The sequence below is a fragment of the Diospyros lotus genome, chromosome 13 (assembly GCF_014633365.1).
Source record: "Diospyros lotus cultivar Yz01 chromosome 13, ASM1463336v1, whole genome shotgun sequence".
NCBI classification, from domain to species: Eukaryota; Viridiplantae; Streptophyta; class Magnoliopsida; order Ericales; family Ebenaceae; genus Diospyros; species Diospyros lotus.
This window is the reverse complement of record NC_068350.1, coordinates 3,133,418-3,151,721: the sequence shown is the minus strand read 5'-3', so window position 1 is coordinate 3,151,721 and position 18,304 is coordinate 3,133,418. Positions and strand designations below refer to the sequence as shown.

The 18,304-nt window shown below is 35.2% G+C and overlaps 2 protein-coding genes across 6 annotated transcripts; both read right to left on the bottom strand.

The window, feature by feature from the left end:
* Nucleotides 1-1,046: 1,046 nt before the first annotated feature.
* Nucleotides 1,047-7,313, bottom strand: LOC127788467 (protein TWIN LOV 1). 5 transcript variants are annotated; one of them, XM_052316755.1, is made up of 8 exons: nt 7,156-7,313; nt 6,235-7,006; nt 5,247-5,451; nt 5,068-5,132; nt 4,826-4,905; nt 4,601-4,656; nt 4,440-4,503; nt 1,047-1,660 (listed from the first exon to the last, which is right to left on the bottom strand). In XM_052316755.1, the coding sequence occupies exons 2-8, from the start codon at nt 6,812-6,814 to the stop codon at nt 1,484-1,486; spliced, it is 1,227 nt and encodes a 408-aa protein (XP_052172715.1). In that variant the 5' UTR covers nt 6,815-7,006; nt 7,156-7,313; the 3' UTR covers nt 1,047-1,483. The 5 variants fall into 5 exon arrangements, 2 of the variants coding, with proteins under 2 accessions (XP_052172715.1, XP_052172716.1); XR_008020398.1 differs by adding an exon at nt 3,833-4,361 and having other exon boundaries at nt 1,518-1,660; nt 4,621-4,656; nt 6,235-7,251; XR_008020397.1 differs by lacking the exon at nt 1,047-1,660 and adding exons at nt 2,954-3,439; nt 3,833-4,361 and having other exon boundaries at nt 4,621-4,656; nt 6,235-7,251.
* Nucleotides 7,314-11,730: 4,417 nt separating this feature from the next.
* LOC127789175 (uncharacterized) lies at nt 11,731-17,862 on the bottom strand. Its single transcript, XM_052317986.1, has 7 exons — nt 17,525-17,862; nt 15,693-15,842; nt 15,155-15,370; nt 14,141-14,262; nt 13,733-13,896; nt 12,753-12,907; nt 11,731-12,255 (listed from the first exon to the last, which is right to left on the bottom strand). Exons 1-7 carry the CDS (start codon nt 17,762-17,764, stop codon nt 12,157-12,159), a joined length of 1,146 nt encoding a protein of 381 aa, XP_052173946.1. The 5' UTR covers nt 17,765-17,862; the 3' UTR covers nt 11,731-12,156.
* Nucleotides 17,863-18,304: the final 442 nt, after the last annotated feature.

Below are 18,304 nucleotides of genomic sequence, written 5' to 3'. Positions count from 1 at the left end.
ATTTTGTAAGCTCGCTTGTCAAGAGCTCTTCTCAAGCTTCAATTCTTCATCTATATATGTGTATTTTTTGAAGATATGGTCATTAGATAGTTGTTAAAACAAAATCCAACTTGCAGAGATTAGGTACAATTAATCGTTGAAATTTTTGTGATAAAATCGGTTCACTAATTTTTCAAATCGGTCAACTATTTTTCAAAACATTATCAAGGTCGATCAACAATCGACAAGATTTGCTAGACAATTTTGACAACTTTGGACTAAAAATGATCCAATATCAATCGACAACAAACAACCGAGAGCATGCAAAATGACTGGTTGACTATTTGTAAAACCCGATCAACAATTTTAACTCCAAAAATGAGTATTACTTTTAAAGTTTTGTGAAACCATCATCATCAAAATATTATCAAAATTAGTACAACATTTTAGAGTTTATAATTTTGGTTAAGAATTTTTTTTATTTACAGAAAAAGAAATTGTTTGCTCAAAAACCTAAAGATGAGATCGTCCGAAAGGCTGTATCTTTACTGTATGAGAACTGATTTACTAGAGATTATGATAAGACAAATTATTTTAGGAGTTTATATCAAAATTAGAGACAGAATGAACACCATTGTATTGTTTTATTATACTATTATTATTTTAGAGATTATGATAGTGCTTTTATTTTATTATTATATAACTATAAATGTTGATGCTGCATCAAAAAGAGCAAAAATGGTAGACAATTCTACCAAAATTTTCAATTCAATTATCATTATTCAGGTAATTTTCAGTATTTTTCAACTTCTCTAAGAACCTTTCTTGTAGATATCTTCACGTACAATGCCAGTTACATATTTAACTCATTAACATGAATGTTTTGAAAGTGATACGATCGTGTCCCTAAAATGTGAAAATAGATATTTCTTAACCTCACTTGGAAAACAATTTTTTTTTATATAAATTATTTAGATTTGATCTCTTAAAAACTATATAACAAAATTTATTATCAATTCTCTTATTTAATAGTGTAAGTAAATTATTCCAACATAACCAAATCAATGTATAAAAATGGCCAATTTTATTCAAGCAACAAAGAAGCCACAGGCCACGAGAGCAATCTTGTGGTGGATAGGATGCGAGAGAGCCCAGAGTTGAGAAATGCAACACTGGCACACGAGTTGGACATGGAGGCTCTACAAATTGGAGTGTATGTGTTTGTGGTATCTACAATCATGTAATCTTTGACATGACAAGCGCACTCTGTTATTCGATCTACTACTGATCATTTTCTCAAGAGTGCAGTGCAGACTCACCCCCATCCCACTTATCCAACAACAATATCATACAGCAAACATGGCAGAGGGCAGACGAGACCAGATTGGAAGATAGATAGATAGATAGATAGATAGATAGACGCCTGAGGTGTTCTTTTATGACTTGCTGGAAACCTGTAATTAATGGTGCACGACAAAGAATGCAATTTGAAGTTGTCTTGTCGCTATGACATGGAGGAGGAGGTGGAGGAGGAACCAGCAGCGCCCATGGACAAGCTCCGAACTGCCACCCTGACAGCGCCCACCACGCCCAGGCTCACTTGCCTCGAATCAGGTGTCAGCCCATGCTCGTCTTCCTTCTTACGACTTTCATCTGTCTGAACCCCAACATAGTATGCTATCTGCATGCCATCCATACAATAAGATACCACGAAAAGGCTGCATAGCTACTGTATGGCACGCTTTCTTGGTTATGTAATGAATGCACAAAACAAGAAGAAGGAAATGTTTGAGACTCCAACACAATAACAAGAACAACAACAACAAAAAGAAGGAAATGTTTTGAGATTCCCGAGTGTTGTGATCTGATAACACCTACAGCAACTGAGGAAGACAAGGAAATTATAGGTCAAATCCCCGCAACCAATGAAATTAGAAACGCTAGGTACTACAGCTACCTTTTTAAGGCTGTTGGGCCCTCTAATGCACAAAAATGCTGAAACAGCGTTTTTTTGAAACATTTTCTATCCCAAAATGTTAAGAAACACCCCCCTCCCCCCCCCAAAAAAAAAAAAATAAAAAAAAGGCTTTTAGGCCATTCCCATTATTTTGGAAACATTTTGGAGTGTTTCGCAATTTTGAAAAAATATTAGGAACATGTTTCTGATTTGAAAACACGTTTCCTGTCCCAGCCACCATGTTAGCAACGGAAGCAATTATGTTTCTAACTGAAAACTTTTAAATTTTAGCCCTAATCTTGTTATTTCTTCTTCATTTTGCCAAAAGATGAAAACTTTTAGCCCTAAGCCCCTCTGTCGTTGCCGTCGCCATCATCCCTCTATCTTCTCGATCTCATTGTGGTTCTACCATTCCATTGTTCTGTCCATCTTCGACTGGTGACCACAACTTCGAGCTCTTCAACCAACAACAGCAACTCCGAGCTCTTCAATTGACATCGGCAACCCTGAGCTCTTTAATTAATGACTGCAACTCCATTTATCTTCTCATCTTCGATCAGCTATCACAAGAACCACCATATGTGACTACAAGTATATAATCTTACCCTGCCTTTAGACTCGTATTTTGGCCGTACACAATCAACAGAGGCCTCCCCAACATTTGTTGCAACATCTTCAATTGCATGCTCTGTGTCTGTCCCTTAAATAAGTCATCAAACTTGGTGCTTTTTGAACCCCAATTTCTTCCTTTGTTGCACCCAACAAAGGAAGAAATACAATCAATTCCCCCATTTAAGTCAGTATCGCTTCTCCTTGTTCCTGTTCCTATTGCTAACTTTCCTAGGTAGACTATGAATGTATGTATATATATTCTGTGAATGTATATATAAAGTGTGACAGTGAAATTCACACTGTGAACGTATGTATATATATATATAATTGTGTGTGAGTATATGTATGAATGTATGTATGTTTGTGAATAATTTGATGGGTGTTTATCTATTGTTGTGTTCTTAGAAACTTTTTTTTTTTTTAATGAATGTATGAAAGTATGTATGTCTGAATAATTTGATTAAATAACTATTTTTTATAATTTTTTATATTAAAAATTAATTTATAAAAAAATCTCTATATGTTTTTTATTTACGCGTTTTCATTTCTTACCCTTTTTTTTTTAAATATCATTTTCTCATTTCCGTTGGTATAATATTTGTTTTGTATTTCTGTTTCCGTGCAACCTACACTAGCCCTCATTAGATGTAAAAAATCATCTAAAAGGAGAGCCGTGTGCTATAAAGTTTTCCTTCATCAGTGTTTCATGTTTAAGCAATTAAAAATACTTTTGTAACTCCCATGCCAAAACCCCAGAATGCATGCAACGTGACTGGACTTGGATCAATCAGCTCATGTAAAGTGGCCTACATAGATGGTGATATCCAATATCATTTCAAACTGGATTAATGCCCCCCTTTTTTCATCTTCTCTCTAAGATCATTGGCGTACCTGGCAGGATTTATTCCAAGACAAGACATTGGGGGTTAATACCATCCCTATACAAGAGATAATCCACTAACTGAGAGGGCTATAGCTGTCAAGCTAGATGTATCAAAAGAATATGACTAATCTTAAAATTCAGAATCGATTGCAGAGCAACTGGAATATGTAGAGAACTGCATTCAGTGGACCAAGCAATGCATCTAAACCTCGTCATTTTCAATCTTACTAAATGGAGGACCCATTGGTATGATTCACTGTAAAAGGAGATCGAGGCAATTTAACTTTTATTCAGTTAAACTTTGATTTAGGATATAAATTTTAGCTTCTTGTTAATTGGAACCTGCACCAAATGCGATAACTGCTAGACAGAAAAGATATACCAGGGATGCAAGAACTCACCACAAGAGCCATGCAGATGGTGGTGAGACAGGACACCACAGCAAGGAATTGGAAACACAATGTCACCACCGGCACCGGGTTTATGGTTTGTACATGTTGCCCTTACTAAATAGCAATTTTCCGAAAATTATTTTTTTCTATTCTCTTTCTTTGATGTCAAAGAAAGAACTTCCTGTCCACCCCCCCGCAAAACTAATTTTAGGGTGAGCCTTGATAGCAATGATAAAGTTGCTCCTTTGTAATTGGAAGGTTAAAAGTTCGAAGTGTAAAAATAGCTTCTTCACGAAGCAAGAGTAGGCTTGAAGAAGCAAGAGTAGGCTCCATACGAAAACAACCCTCCCCTGATCATAGTAAAGCAGGGAGCCTCATGCATTAGGGACTCCCCTTTTTCATTGCTCATTTGCTTATTATCTCTTCCTTTTTATTTTTCTGCTAGATAAGACTCTCCTTTGATAAGTATCATACCCAGAATTGGTTGTCTCTGGTTCTAAAATAAGGACAAGTACTAGAAATTTCACAAGAAGAAAGCCTGGATATAAAGGAAACAAAATTTCAGCTGCATGACAACGGGAAGAAACAATGGAAGCTAATTCACAAACAATATTACCTTGCCAGAAGCATTCCGAACAGGTGAAATGTGCAGGAAGTTCCAAAACGAGCTTTTGTCCTTCCTGAGAATGAAGTACCCAAGCAAAAAAGATGGAGCTTAAATGAAATGCAATAACAAGATTCTTTGCGATAACGTTAGAAGTATAGGTAAGTATCAACCTGTAATTTAAGATACGTACTGTGCAAGCTTGCTCAGCTTGAATACTCTGCTTTATCTGCATAAGAGTGATCCAACCATGACACTCAGTTAAAATCTTCCTTAACTATTTCTTTTTGCCATTCAATAGAACAGAATCCACGTTGTCTGCTCCATGGTGGCAAGGCTACCACAAGGCCAATACAATTTTGGACTTTACTGATTGATGCCATTAGAAAGGACCACACCTGGAATATTGCAGACAAATCTGTGTCCTCCCCACTTAAAAATCTACAATTGCGACCCAAAATTTCATGTCTAGCATAGCCTGTTGAAGAAAATAATTATTGGGATGTAAGTTCACACTGTTCACTAGTAGTCTCATTGCATATATAAACAGGATCCCTATCTAACTCTTAGGCTTGGAAACATCCAGTATGAGACACAAATCAAATGGGTTTTAGAAGTCAACTTGTACATAGCTCATCACCTGTAAGATTTAGGAAGGCGTCACTTGCATACACAATGGGCATATCAGGTAAATTTGGATCAGTTCTGCACCATAGACATATTTTGCCAGAAACAAGAAGCGCACAAATTGACAAGGTTAGTAAAGCCGAATTATATTCAAGTTGATGCAAGAAAAACAAGGAATTTGCAACAACTCACAATACAAAGCTTTGTTTGATTCTACCAAGAGGTATATTTAATGAACCAAGAAGACCCATCCCAGGTAAGCAGCACCTCTTCCCGCAAACTAATCTGCCTGTTAACTCGCTGAAGTGGCTTAGTACGGACAATATGCTGTTAATTGAAGTTGTAGCTCTCCGCTTCTCTAGATCACTTGCTTCACAGCATCCTTTAACTTCTATCTCTGTAGAATTAATTCCAGCATTTCCACATTATTAAAATTAAAGGTTCCAAAACCAGAAAATAGAAGTAGAGGAACGAAACTGGAAAGGTATTGGAAACAAATGAAAATTTAAACATGATTTTGACGGTCAACACTTACAGGGAAACACAACTAAATTTTGTTCAAATATGGTGCCAAATTTACAAGAAACTCTGACTAAGTTTTGTTCGAATGAGGTACCAATAAATAACCCACATGAGAAGTATCATAAAAAGACCAAACTTAATGACAGTTTATTCAAGCAGACAGCTAAAGTTGATAGAGTATAAATGCAGACAACTAAAAGGCATACCAAATCTCTCATTAAGAACCCATAGATGAGCATTTATTCAGTTGCCAATAAATTTTATCAAATTAAGGGACAAAAAGAATCTCCATATTCACAATCCAGTTAGACCACTCGGGAGGATATATTCACCGAAAAGAACAGGTGGCGGCCTAAAAAGGAACATGAGAGAGAGTCGAAAAAACATACAGTTACAGCGTATAAAAGTTAGCCTGCACTAATGAGAATAATAAGAGGGTGAGACGTGCAGCAAGGGCAAGGTTGTTTCTTTGCAACTGGAATGCCACATATGGATTGTAAAAACAGCCCATTTGAAGAAAAGGCAAAGAGAAGGCTGAGTACAAATAGGACACGAACCCCCCCTCATAGCCAACTCGAATCAAGTACAAACTCATCAAGTAAACAAGGTTATCCTTCTGACATAAAAAGAATGAGACAACTGGAAAACAAGAACAAACCTCTATCATCTGAATCTATCCCCAAATTCATAGCCAACACATGACCCAATTCCACAACAGAATCAGAGCACACCTCCCGCCTGCAAGACCCGAGTAGAGACTCCCGAAACCCACAACCATCTTCACACAAGTTAACCCCATTCCGCCCAAACCCACTTGCCGAACACCTCTGTTTGTGCAGAATTGGCACTTGAACTCCAACAAAATGAATCACCCTACCATCCTCCCTACTGAACACGGGAAACATGTGAAACAAGATCCAAAATGGTGTCCCATCTCGACGATAATTTAACATACTGATTTGTATGCTCCTCTCCTCTCTTATCGCCTCTCTAATCTCCATAACTGATCGACGGTCAGTCTTGGGACCTTGAAACATCCTCCCGTTCTTACCGATCACTTCATCCCTGGAATAACCTGTCATTTTCAAGAATCCACGAGAAGCGAACACAATTGGGTGCCCCGAAATGCAAGGGTCAGTTATAGTGAAACTGTCAGGCAATTCGTCGAGCACTTCCCGGACATAAACTGAGTACTGAACATTGAACGATTGTTCAATCAAACCCAGTTGCGATTCCATCGTAATTGTGTCCGTAATCCTCCGGAAACCCAATCTTGGCGTTTGCCGATAAACCCCAATCCCATGTGGCACGTTAAGCGCTTGTGCTTGCAGCGGAAAACTCAGGTTCCGAGACCAACTTCAACGAGAGAAAAACAAACCGAAATTGAAGCGAAGCAGGGGAGGAATCCCACAGATTTCTCACAATCTTTCCTACAAAAAAAGAGACGAAAACAAAAAAGGGATGCGTGAGCAGTGAACTGGAGTGATTGGGAACGCCCAGCCCAAGTTGATTTAAGGTCGAAAATATCTCATTCAGAGGCATGAGTTTGAATGAATAGCAAAGGTCCACCGATACCCACCAATCGATTATGGTGCATGGATCAGAAAAGAATCCGTCCAAACGAAAGAGGGAAGAGAAAAGATGGAATTGACAATCCGTGATGAGATAGAGAGAGAAAGAGAGGGAGAGCGCGCGTACAATCACAAAATAAAAATCACAGAGAGAGAAAATAATCATTTAATTATGTTGCAATCAATACAACTGGTTCTTCTTTTTCCTTCTGGTTCTGTGGGCCTGTCTCTGCCTGGAACCTGTAACCTGAATTCAACCTTCGGGTTTTCCTTCGCAGCACCGAAAGGAAGATGGAAATAGTTAAATAACTCTAATTTAATTTAATTTAATAATTGTGACATAATAAGTGATAATAAAAGTGATAGTAATTTTACAATACATTTATTATTAATTAATAAAAAAATATTTAAATATTAAACATAAATAATAATATTAGGAGTTATGACTGATGATAGCATCGTCAATTATGTGACACCTCTTTATTAGATGAGATCAAGAAGATCGCGTGTCATTATCTTATCACTTAATATATTTTTTAATAAAAATATGACACATAATTATGTATTATATTTTTAATAAGGTGATGTTAAGAATTGTGATTAATAACAATATGATCAATTATATATTATATTTTTATTAAAAGATATGATAAATAGAAGAGACAATGACATATGATATCTTTTAACATTTTCTATGTAACTGACAATAATTTTTGAGTTTTTCTACAAAGTTAGATAGGTTGACAGATAGACTAAAATGTCTTAGAATGCAATGTGAGTATAAGGATATTTTAGTCTTTTAGTTTTTATTACGTAAGTCTTTCTTTTCATATTTTTAGTATTATTTTTTAATAAAAACTAAATTTATAATAGAACTTAATAAACCATTATTATTATTAATATAATAACAGGCGGTGTCGTGGATGCTTATGCTTATCCATCCACGTACGCACGTTCCATCCATCGCCGTCTGTGCGCCACGCGACATTGTGCCACTCTGCGTCTTTGCCACCACCTACTGCCACCCCCCCCATCCATTGTATTTGTTTGTCATGCACCTCCACCTCCCCCCCCCCCCCCCACGTGTACCTCCTCTACCCCTTCCTTGCAAAACCACACACGCATCCATATATATGGGGTGGGCTTATATTATGTGTGAATAAAAAAATAAGTCATATTTGGCGATTTTAATTTATTTTTATATGAAATTTAAATGAGATAAGTCTTAATGTAATAATAAAATTATTTGAATAACCAATTATTATTTAAAAGTTATGAGATCAAATATTGTTAACATAGTTAATTTTTAATTTTTTAAACAAAATACACGTTGTTGGCTTGATATAATAATAAATTTAGATATCGAAGAATTGTCTTTGAGCCGTCGAGTTTCCACAAAAAAAGAAAATTAGTTAGAAGGCACATGCTATTTCTCACTCAAATCCTTCAAAAGAGAATGTAAAGAATTCTCTATCTAGTATTTTTGTGTACCTTGAAAAGATGAGTCACCTCTTATTTATAGAAAATATTTCAAATTTTAATTTTTTATTAAATAGTTAAATCCTTCCTTACAAAGTAAGAAAGTCATTTTAATTTTATAAGTGTTATGCCTGTCAAAATAATAAATAAAATAAAATAAAATAAATGCCACATGGTAGCCCCAAGAGCTGTCACGTGGCAAGCCATCACGTGGCAAGCCTAGCTGTTTGAAATAGTCAGAAGAGGGGCCCTTAGGCTGCATGGAAGCAGCCACGACTGTTTCCCCTCTTTTTGCTGCCATGCAACAGTATGGGGGCGCCTCCACCTGAGAGACCTCTCTTGGGGGTATTGCACACCCCCGAGAGAAGTTATTCGGGGGTGCCTAATGCGCACCCATGTGCGCGCGCTCGTCTGCCTGCACCCATGCACCCTCGTGCCTATAATTCTGCAAGATTTGGTCAAAATTGCCTCTGAGATGCTCGCCAAGAAAATATGGTCACTCGACACATGGATGTCTCTCCCATCACTATAAATAGAGAGTCTTTTTCCCTCGTTCAGTATGCAACATTTCACTCTCGTATTTACTTTTTGTCTTCAAGTATTTCACTTCTACAAGGAACTGACTTAATCATCGGAGGGTTCGCATGGGAATTCTCACTCGCACCCCTAGTCGATTTTCTTTCCAGCATGTCATTTATCGCTTTCAACCTAGCTAAAGAACTCATCCATTGCTATTGTGATCCCTGAGAGACTCATCCATCGCTGTTATGACCTCTGGGAGACTTATCCATCGCTACCACTCCACCCTGAGAGACTCACCCATCTCTCTCGATAATTACTCATCATTTGGACAATTCACACGTCACCCATTGCCTAAAGGAGTCATCTATCCCCCGAGTGAGTCATCAATCGCTCAGATACACACCACGAGAGTCATCCATCGTTTGGATCAGCCATACGAGGGTCATCCATCGACAATTTCTTATTTTACAAATTTATTGTTATAACCGTATAACAACAATAAGTTCAATTACGATAAAAAGTGTATTCGGTAAATTTATAAGTGTTTCAATTCAACTCGTCTTCAAAGCATTAAAAGGTCCAAACTTGACTTAAATATTCTATCACACTAAAAGGGAGTTAAAGTGTTTAATTGACATTATAATTAAAATTTAATTCGACTTAATTAATTTATCACACACTTTAAAATAAACTTGACCATTTACCCAACACCTCACCTCAATTCCAAACATAATGTTAGCCGACTGGCATAATTTTTTTAAAAATATAATTAAATGTCATGAAAATGTTGAGTCTTGGCTGCACATACTTTGTTCGACACTGTTTGGAATGAAATGAGAGAAAGCGAGTGAAGGTGATGGAAAATGAATTCAAGTTTTCCTTCTTTCCTTCCTTATTGTTTCTTGTTCGCTCAAACCAAGAAAGCCGAAAGACCTTCCTCATCCATCTTTTTCTTTCTTTTAAGACTTTGTTTGGGAAAAAGTTAGTAATTGAAAAAAAAAAATTTGAAAAATGATGTTGCTGGAAGAGTAGAGCCCACAACGATCGTTTTAATTTATCTCCTCCAAGTTCAAGACTTTGATCCTCAAATGGAGCTTTAACGATGAAGTTAGTATTTGGTTCACGCGTAATTCTTACATGAACTTTTATATAAAACAGACATAATTCATAAATGATCAAATCTTGATGTTAGAGACTCGAGTCATACTCGGTAATAGTCAATACACCATATCTTATCATGTGAAGGGTTCGGATGCTTTTCAAGTGACATTCAAATCAACCTATCCGTGTGTCAATTCTCCATTAATTCATGTATCTTATTATTCTAACTTTCTTCTTTTAAAGAATTGAGAAGATAGATAGAGTAAAAAATATGGAATAAGAAGTGAAAATTAATATCTAATCAATCAAAAAACAGTAATTAAATCGAGGGCATATTTGAATTTTTCAATAAAAAAGAATAAATGTGATTTATTTTATCTTATTTCATTAATATATTTTCTTTTTCATGAATTCCCATTTGATCCCCCCACACAAACACTGTCTAAAAGGATAGGTATCCAACTATACTTATTAAAAGGCTTGTTTGTGATGTTAACTCCCATGATATTTAAATAATATATATATATATATATATATTAAAGAGTGTCTTACGAACTCTTATTAACAAACCCTAATCTTAATTAATTAAAATATATTAACTGAAATGTTTTAAATGTATATCTTAAAAAGTAAATATTAAAGAGTAGTGTACTTTGAAATTGTCTCAGTGATTAGTAGAGAGTGATGGACAGTTTGAGTTCTCAAATTCGAATCCACTTTTATCTTTTTTACTGAAATCGTGGGATCGAGCAGCGAGAGTCCCGCGAGAGAGAACATCCCAAATATTAAAGAATAGTTTAAAAATGAGTAATGCTTACTATTACTAAATAATTTTATTTTTAATTATGTACATTGCATAAAATTAACTATCTAATCCTCAGTCTAATCGCATTCCAAGCCTTCCATCCTAACTTCCCATCAGTTGAAGCTTAAACTTAAAGTGCCCTTGAAAGGAGGGAAGTTTCCAAGGTTAACCGTTGCATACAGCCGACTTCCTTTTCTAGTCTGTCGCTTTGTTTTTTTTGGATCTTCTCACTCCAAATGATACTAACAAAGATGGAAGTGTTTCTTTGTTTCACGAAACTTTTATTTGTATTTTTATATTTTGTTCGTGCAATTATTTAAATTTTTTATTATTTTAATTACCTTCTTAATTTAAATTTTTTAATTAATTTAATTTTTATATTTTAATTTATTTTTTATATAATAATTTAAACTTTTTATTATTTTAATTACACTCTTATATTTACATACATTTTCAAATCAATTTAAACTTTATATTTTAACATGTAAAAAAAAATAAAATATAATTATTAAATTAATTAAAAAATATAAATACAAGAATGTAAATGAAACAATAAAAAACTTGAGTTGTCACATGAAAAAAAATTAAAGTACATAATTAATTTAAAAATATAAATATAAATATATAATCGAAATAACGAAATATTTAAGTGACAAAAAAAAAAAACCCATAAAAGTACCAGGGAAAAAATGTGTGGCCAACTTTTAAGGTTATGCCTTTGCTTTCGTTTCTGGTTGGCAGAAGCTTGCCAAACATTTGGATGATTGGATCAGTGTTCAATCAAGTTACAATTTGTTAATTAGGCCATCATACCTAACCTAAAGACAATGACACAGTCTTTAGTTCAAACACAATTCATTATCATTCATGCATACTGCACAATGTATGTTCAGACCTTGTCGTCTTCTTCTTCTTCGTAGCCTAATGGGCCTTCCTAATTGCCGGCCGAATACACCATCCAAAGTAGATGTAAGCATACCGTGCATAAAACCATTCTTTAAAAGCTATACCTATTAATTGGACACCACAGATAGGAGACAGCTACATAAAAACCACTTGCCATGGATCTTCCAGCTAAATGAAGATGAGCAATACGCAACCCTCATCCTGCTCTCCGGGTTAACTGGTTCTTCGATGTGCTCTCGAAGATCTTGTCAGCATTTCCGACCTCAAACCCGTCTCGCCGGTGGAACTCCTTAACCTACACAGCTTGACGAGGCAAGTGATTACTGGTGCAAGACAAATAAAGACCGAAAAAGTATGGGACAGACAACAACAACAATAACAACTCCTAGCTTTAATCCCACTATATTAGGTTGGCTATAAGAATTCTTGCTTGTCAATCATCTGTATTATGACCATATCTCTTGCAAGGCTATTATTATATCCCATGTCATGTAGGCAAGTCCCATTCTATGCACCCTCCATGTATCTATTAGCTTTTGTTTCACATGTTCAAATAATCTTAAATGCATATCATGCAACTTAGTTTTAATAGAAACCACCTTAACCTTATTATGGATTATCTTATTTTTAATTTCGTCTTTGTTTGTACGGCCAGGCATCCATTGTAACGTCCTCAACTTAGTTATGCTTATATTCCATACATGTTAATACGTAATTTCCCAACATGCTTTGTCATGCAAAGTTATGTGAACTGGAATCAAGTAGAACATCTTTAAATAAATGATTACTAACCTCAGCTTCAGGTAATTTCTCAAATTGTGGCAGTCTGAGGCGTTCAGCAAACTCGATGTATGAACATGGGACAGACTCAGTAATGCCATCAGAAAAATGGAAAGATACTGAGTCTGCCACCGTCGAACTTTGTAGTAGTAGACCATCAGGGCTCACTGATGAAGAAAGAAATGAGGTGGTTAGTCTGATGCACCATAATTTTGTCAATCCATGGGGAAAAACGTGTGTGATGTTCAAGAATATTTGATATATATAGCCATGATTATAAATAACAAGCTTACTAGGCGTGCCCCATGCAACAGAAAATCAATATTTTCTATAGAAACAACAACCTACCAAGGGGTTCAAAAATATTGGGGCCCTTGGTGAAAAACATAGTATGCATTATAGAAATGAAAATTTGAAAATACAAAATATTGTTGTTATAGAAAACATGAAAAAAAAAAAAAAAAAAAAATCCGTCACTGATGAGCATAATCGATAACACCTCTGATTCACTCTAGATTTAGGTTTCACAAAGATAAGAGAGTCCTTCCCTGAGAAGGCAAAAGGATTCTAGATCTCCCTTGAGAAATTATAATCATCTCAAATATTTGACACTTGAACCTAACATTCTGGAAACTAAACCAAATTACAGCCTAGAAAGTCACAGGATCAATTTCCAAATCCAAGTGTTTGCATCCTCAGCATGGACTAAAACAACTTTCTCATAAACAGTGGTGGTCTTCTTATTTTAACATTATAAAAATTGATCTAGAAAGCCCCTTATGTCGCATTTCTAGTTTTTTGGCATGTGTTGCTTACTCAATGTAGCATGAACTAAATGAGCATACAGAGACACTAAGATCTACTTGCATATTGTCATTCGGATTTACCTGCAATAGAGAAAATTAGATAGAGATTGATTTACTATTCTGTTTTGATATTTTGTCTGAGCAACAGATTATATTTGATGAAATAAGAACTTATTGATCACAGACCCTTCAGGACACCTCCTTCAGAGCTTAACTTGAATCCATTCTCCTCGATAAATTGATTGAGGCTTTTGATATTCCTCAAATGAGATTTCAGCCTATGTGCGGCTATTGTGACATGATTGACCGCACAGCCATTAACAAGAGTCCATGCAGCATATTCACTTTCCCTGAAAGTCCATCAATCAAACAGCTGGTACAATAAATAATTTGCATAATCCAGGAAAAATAAATGCAGGAATCAGAAGTAACAGTTATGTGACAAAAACTCTTAACAGAAAAAGCACCATAAAGTTCCTGCAAAAACTTGAGGAAATCTACAGTAGAATCTCTTCCACTGAGAGTTATACAGGAACTTGTTTGTATAAGAATTTAATCTAGAGATGTATTCACTAATAAAAAAATGTTATACACCTAGCCAATAGTTGGAACTCAGAATACGAGGGCTTCTCCCATGTTAAAGAACCGAGTGCACTTGCAAGAGGAGCATATCTGTTTCCAAAACCAGACATTTCAGTGTATTTTCTAACAATTTCCTGCAAGTTGGGAAGCAACAACTTGTGAGTGTGCTCCTCAGAAAAGTAAAAAAAAAAAAAGAATCACCCTGATAGGAGTAAATAATTGATCAGGCCAATAAGAAACAAGTAAAAACAGAATGAAAGAGCATAGGTTAGAATGTGCTGATATATAGCTGGTCAAGTTAGACTGCAATATTCAGCCAAGCTTCTTAATCGATCTTGCTCCATATGAATTGTTTAAGAAGAACTTTATTAGGCATCTTATTTTCACAAAGGAATATAAAACAAAGTGAATGCTCCATAATATCAAGCCCATACCACATAGCAATGGTATTGACATCATTTAGAAAACATTATAATTCATTCCATTTTAAATTCGACTGATTTAAACTCCTTGATGGATAACTATGATGTTGGTCAAACAGATAGCTACTAAACATTCAGCTTTGACTGGCGAGATACAGTTACCGTGCGGTAAAAACTCATTCCAGGTAGCATCATACCAAATTAAGCCAAAACCATTAAAGAGTTGTTTTTTCCAATGTCAGACTATGACTAGAACACTTCCATAGTAGAAGTGCTCAGAGAAAATTGGATCAAGTATATTTCAAATTTAAATTTTCCTTCGACGTGTCCAGAGGTAACGAAGACCAAATAGCATTGTCCTTATCAACTTCTTCTAAACTGCAATAAACAAGTTCTTCTAAACTGAAAATCTAACGAAAAGAGAATGCATGAGCAACTCAAGTTACAGTAACATTACAGCAAGGTGTTAAAACCGCATTATTCTGAATCTATCAGAACAATACTGGGTGTACTTAGCAACGGTAGGAAATTGGGCCGTTAGCTAACCAAAATAAAGTACAAAAGTAGACTTATTAGCTAACCAAGAAAGGAATCTAAAGTAAACCTGAAGTTGAACACTCATTTGATCCACAAGCAGTTCTGATATAAATATTCTAGGTAAGGGCCCATTAACACCACTGCTGCCATCATAAACTGGAAGTCTGGGAGGAGAAAACCAAAATGCTTTCAACTTCTTTTTAGGAAATCTCAATTCATCCCGTAGAGTATAACCAAAATCCAGAAAAAAGTTTGCCATAGAATCAATACCATGACCATTCACCTGTGATGATCCAGAGTAAAAGGAATGTCATATAATAAAGATACATCTTTAATCTCTCCAAAAAAAAGTTCCAATAAAAATGGAAAACAAGCTAGGTAGAACCTCAAGATAAAAGCACAAGTGCAGAATCCATATAGTTATTTATGTATGTACATTTATGATAAAGAGAACATGTTTTCTAAAATTTTGTTTCCTGTACAAAGAATTTTTATTGTGGGGAATGATTACAAACAGTACTGAATTAACAAAAACAAAGACCCATAGTGAGACATGATCAGTCCTAATAATGCATGACAATCATAACAATATTAACAAAATGTACCCCAAAAGTCCTAAACGCAACATGATCATAGCATATTTGATCATCATCAACTGAATGAACATGATCCAAGATGGCTTTTGCAGTGGGGTTTCTATTCAAATAAACTGCCTCCATACCTGCTAACACACTCCTAAAGAATGATTCACCTCCCTGCAAAAACAAAAATGGGCCCATAAGTATTTAGCAAACAGCATCATAACATAAGAACAACAAAGCACAAAACAAAGTGTCCATGTTAAAACACACCTAATGTATTATGAGAAAGTAATGGTACATTCATGTTGCATTCTCAGAATGTAAGTCAGATTATTACTTATTGCTTGCAAAACAGTTCATTTAGCCTAGATGAGATACCTTTTTATTGATGGTTAAAACCCCAATCTATAATCTTACTGGGATGCAAAGTTGCTGACTAATGTTTATAGCAACTATGCATTTATAGATCCATTGACTAATTACACATATACATACATACATACATAGAAATGATAGTGAAAGGAATGAAAAAACTATAAAACTGATCGGCAGAAAACACTGTAATCTTCAGATTCATGTATAAAGCAGGTCAAATTTCCTTTTGCTTCTATTCAATTAGTCAAAACTTTTCCATTTCACAAAAGACCAAAACAACACACTAGTGAGATCATGATTCTAATGTTTCCATTAAACAGAGCAAACATAATAAAACACACTAATATTCAACTAAATAAATCATAAGAATTAGTTGTTTAATTTATTAGTTATTAGGTTTGTAACACATTTCAACAGATTTTAATGTACTCTTTCAAACACTGTATTGCTTTCAAATCCTTTATGTTGCTTCCTGATATTGAAACTTTTCCAAAATGTTTCCTTTTTCATACTAATAGAAAAACAATATATCAAAATGATCTTTTACTCCTGAGTGTAAAGTTGGCGAAACTTGGATTCACTTTAGGTGCCAAAATTAAGATCAGTCAAAAATTAGACAACAAAAATGGCCAAAATTTTCAACACATGGGCAATTTGAATTTTAAAATTTAAAATTTGGTATGTGAAGAAACTTTCCAACATGTTTCCCCTTTCATGATAATCAAAAGAATACATCAAAACAATATTTTAGTCGCCATCATAAAGTTGGTGAAACTCGTAGGTAGATCAGATACGACTGCAATTGAACAAAACAAATTAATGTGGGCAAGTTAGAATTTGGAAAAAGTTCTATTTGGTTATGGTTGTAGAAACTATTTTCTGGTCTTGACACTAGATAAATTAAGGAGTACGTGTTGAGTGAACTAGTTTCAAAAATTATTTTCAAAAACTTTTGATACAAATACGAAAATTATATTCAAGAAACTCTGGTCTCTAAAGTACCAATATTTTCAGTTCAAAAAACAATGAAAATACAGAACCTGTACCCAAACAAGTAGAAGTTATAGCAACAATAATTGAGACTACAACCAAAAGAGCAACTAGCTTTCTGATAAGAATTTGGCTACAATATAATGTTGCCAAAGAAGATATAAAACTAAGCTTAATAAAATTGATTTTCCAAATTGAACAACAAATCTAAAACCTGGAAAAAGTTTGGTATTATGAAGATTTTCGCGAAACTTCAAAATCCAATCCAACCCATGTTAGAAAGAATAACTGGCCCAAAAATTAACATCTTGACGCATTAAGTTTCCCTTAAAAGTTAAACATTCTAAAAGGGAAAAAAAAAAGAAAGAAAGAAAGAAAGAAAATCTCTAAGAATCACATAAATTCATGATTATGCAAATACGGATTCACCTTCACATGTTCAATTATCATCGAAACAATCAGTTGACACGAGAAAGAAAAGGAGTGGATACCCGAAAAGAGGAATCGTTTGGTGGTCCATGATCGTCGGCTTTAGAAGCAGATACGACGGAGAGGTTCCGATTTCCACAGGGAATCGAATTCCCGGGGGAAAGACTTCTCAGAGAACTGAAATCCCCGGGTTTGGCTCCGAAAGCCGGGAAATAGTTAGCAGAAGACGAGGAAGAGAGAGAGCGAGAAGTGGGTTTGATGGAGGAGGAGAACATCGAAAATGGAAATCTCATGGTTTCCATTTGTCGCTCCGATCCTCCTTTCTGATCGAACCAGAACTTCAAATAAACGATCAATTACTCGGAAGGATGCATATGTGCTCGTGAATTCCAGAAAGGAATTAATTTATTTTGCCCGACAAAGACAGAGTTATCGAGGGGTTTATTAAAAGGTGTAAAAAGATGAAAATGTTTTTCCTCAAATTATAAATTTATAAAATATACCAGTGCATTGCCCACTGCTCTCCCCGCTCTTTATGATCGTCAATGCAACTATTGGCTATCACTACCTTTGCTTTGCCGCCATCACCTTTCATTGATCGTCACTGAGACGATGCAACAGCAGTTGGCAAGGCAATGAGATAAGGTAAGACGGCGAGATAATCGTAATGAGGCAAGACAATAGCAACAAAGTGACAAGACAAAGGTAACGACAGTCGATGATTATCTCAGCAAACATGAAGAGATGAGACAGCAATGAGCAAGGCAATGACAAGTTTTAAAATTTTGCAATTTAGACGAGAGTATTTTGATCTTTTTGATACTCTTTGGTAATTTTTTTGG

Coding starts and splice junctions, on each gene's coding strand:
- LOC127788467 (XM_052316755.1), bottom strand. CDS start 6,814: ATGGAATCGCAACTGGGTTTGATTGAACAATCGTTCAATGTTCAGTAC. Junction 4,906..5,067: donor CGCCTTCCTAAATCTTACAG/GTGATGAGCTAT, acceptor TTTCTTCAACAG/GCTATGCTAGACATGAAATT. Junction 1,661..4,439: donor TTCGGAATGCTTCTGGCAAG/GTAATATTGTTT, acceptor GATGGCATGCAG/ATAGCATACTATGTTGGGGT.
- LOC127789175 (XM_052317986.1), bottom strand. CDS start 17,764: ATGGAAACCATGAGATTTCCATTTTCGATGTTCTCCTCCTCCATCAAA. Junction 15,371..15,692: donor TTGCGTTTAGGACTTTTGGG/GTACATTTTGTT, acceptor GGATCATCACAG/GTGAATGGTCATGGTATTGA. Junction 13,897..14,140: donor GAGTTCCAACTATTGGCTAG/GTGTATAACATT, acceptor ATGGACTTTCAG/GGAAAGTGAATATGCTGCAT.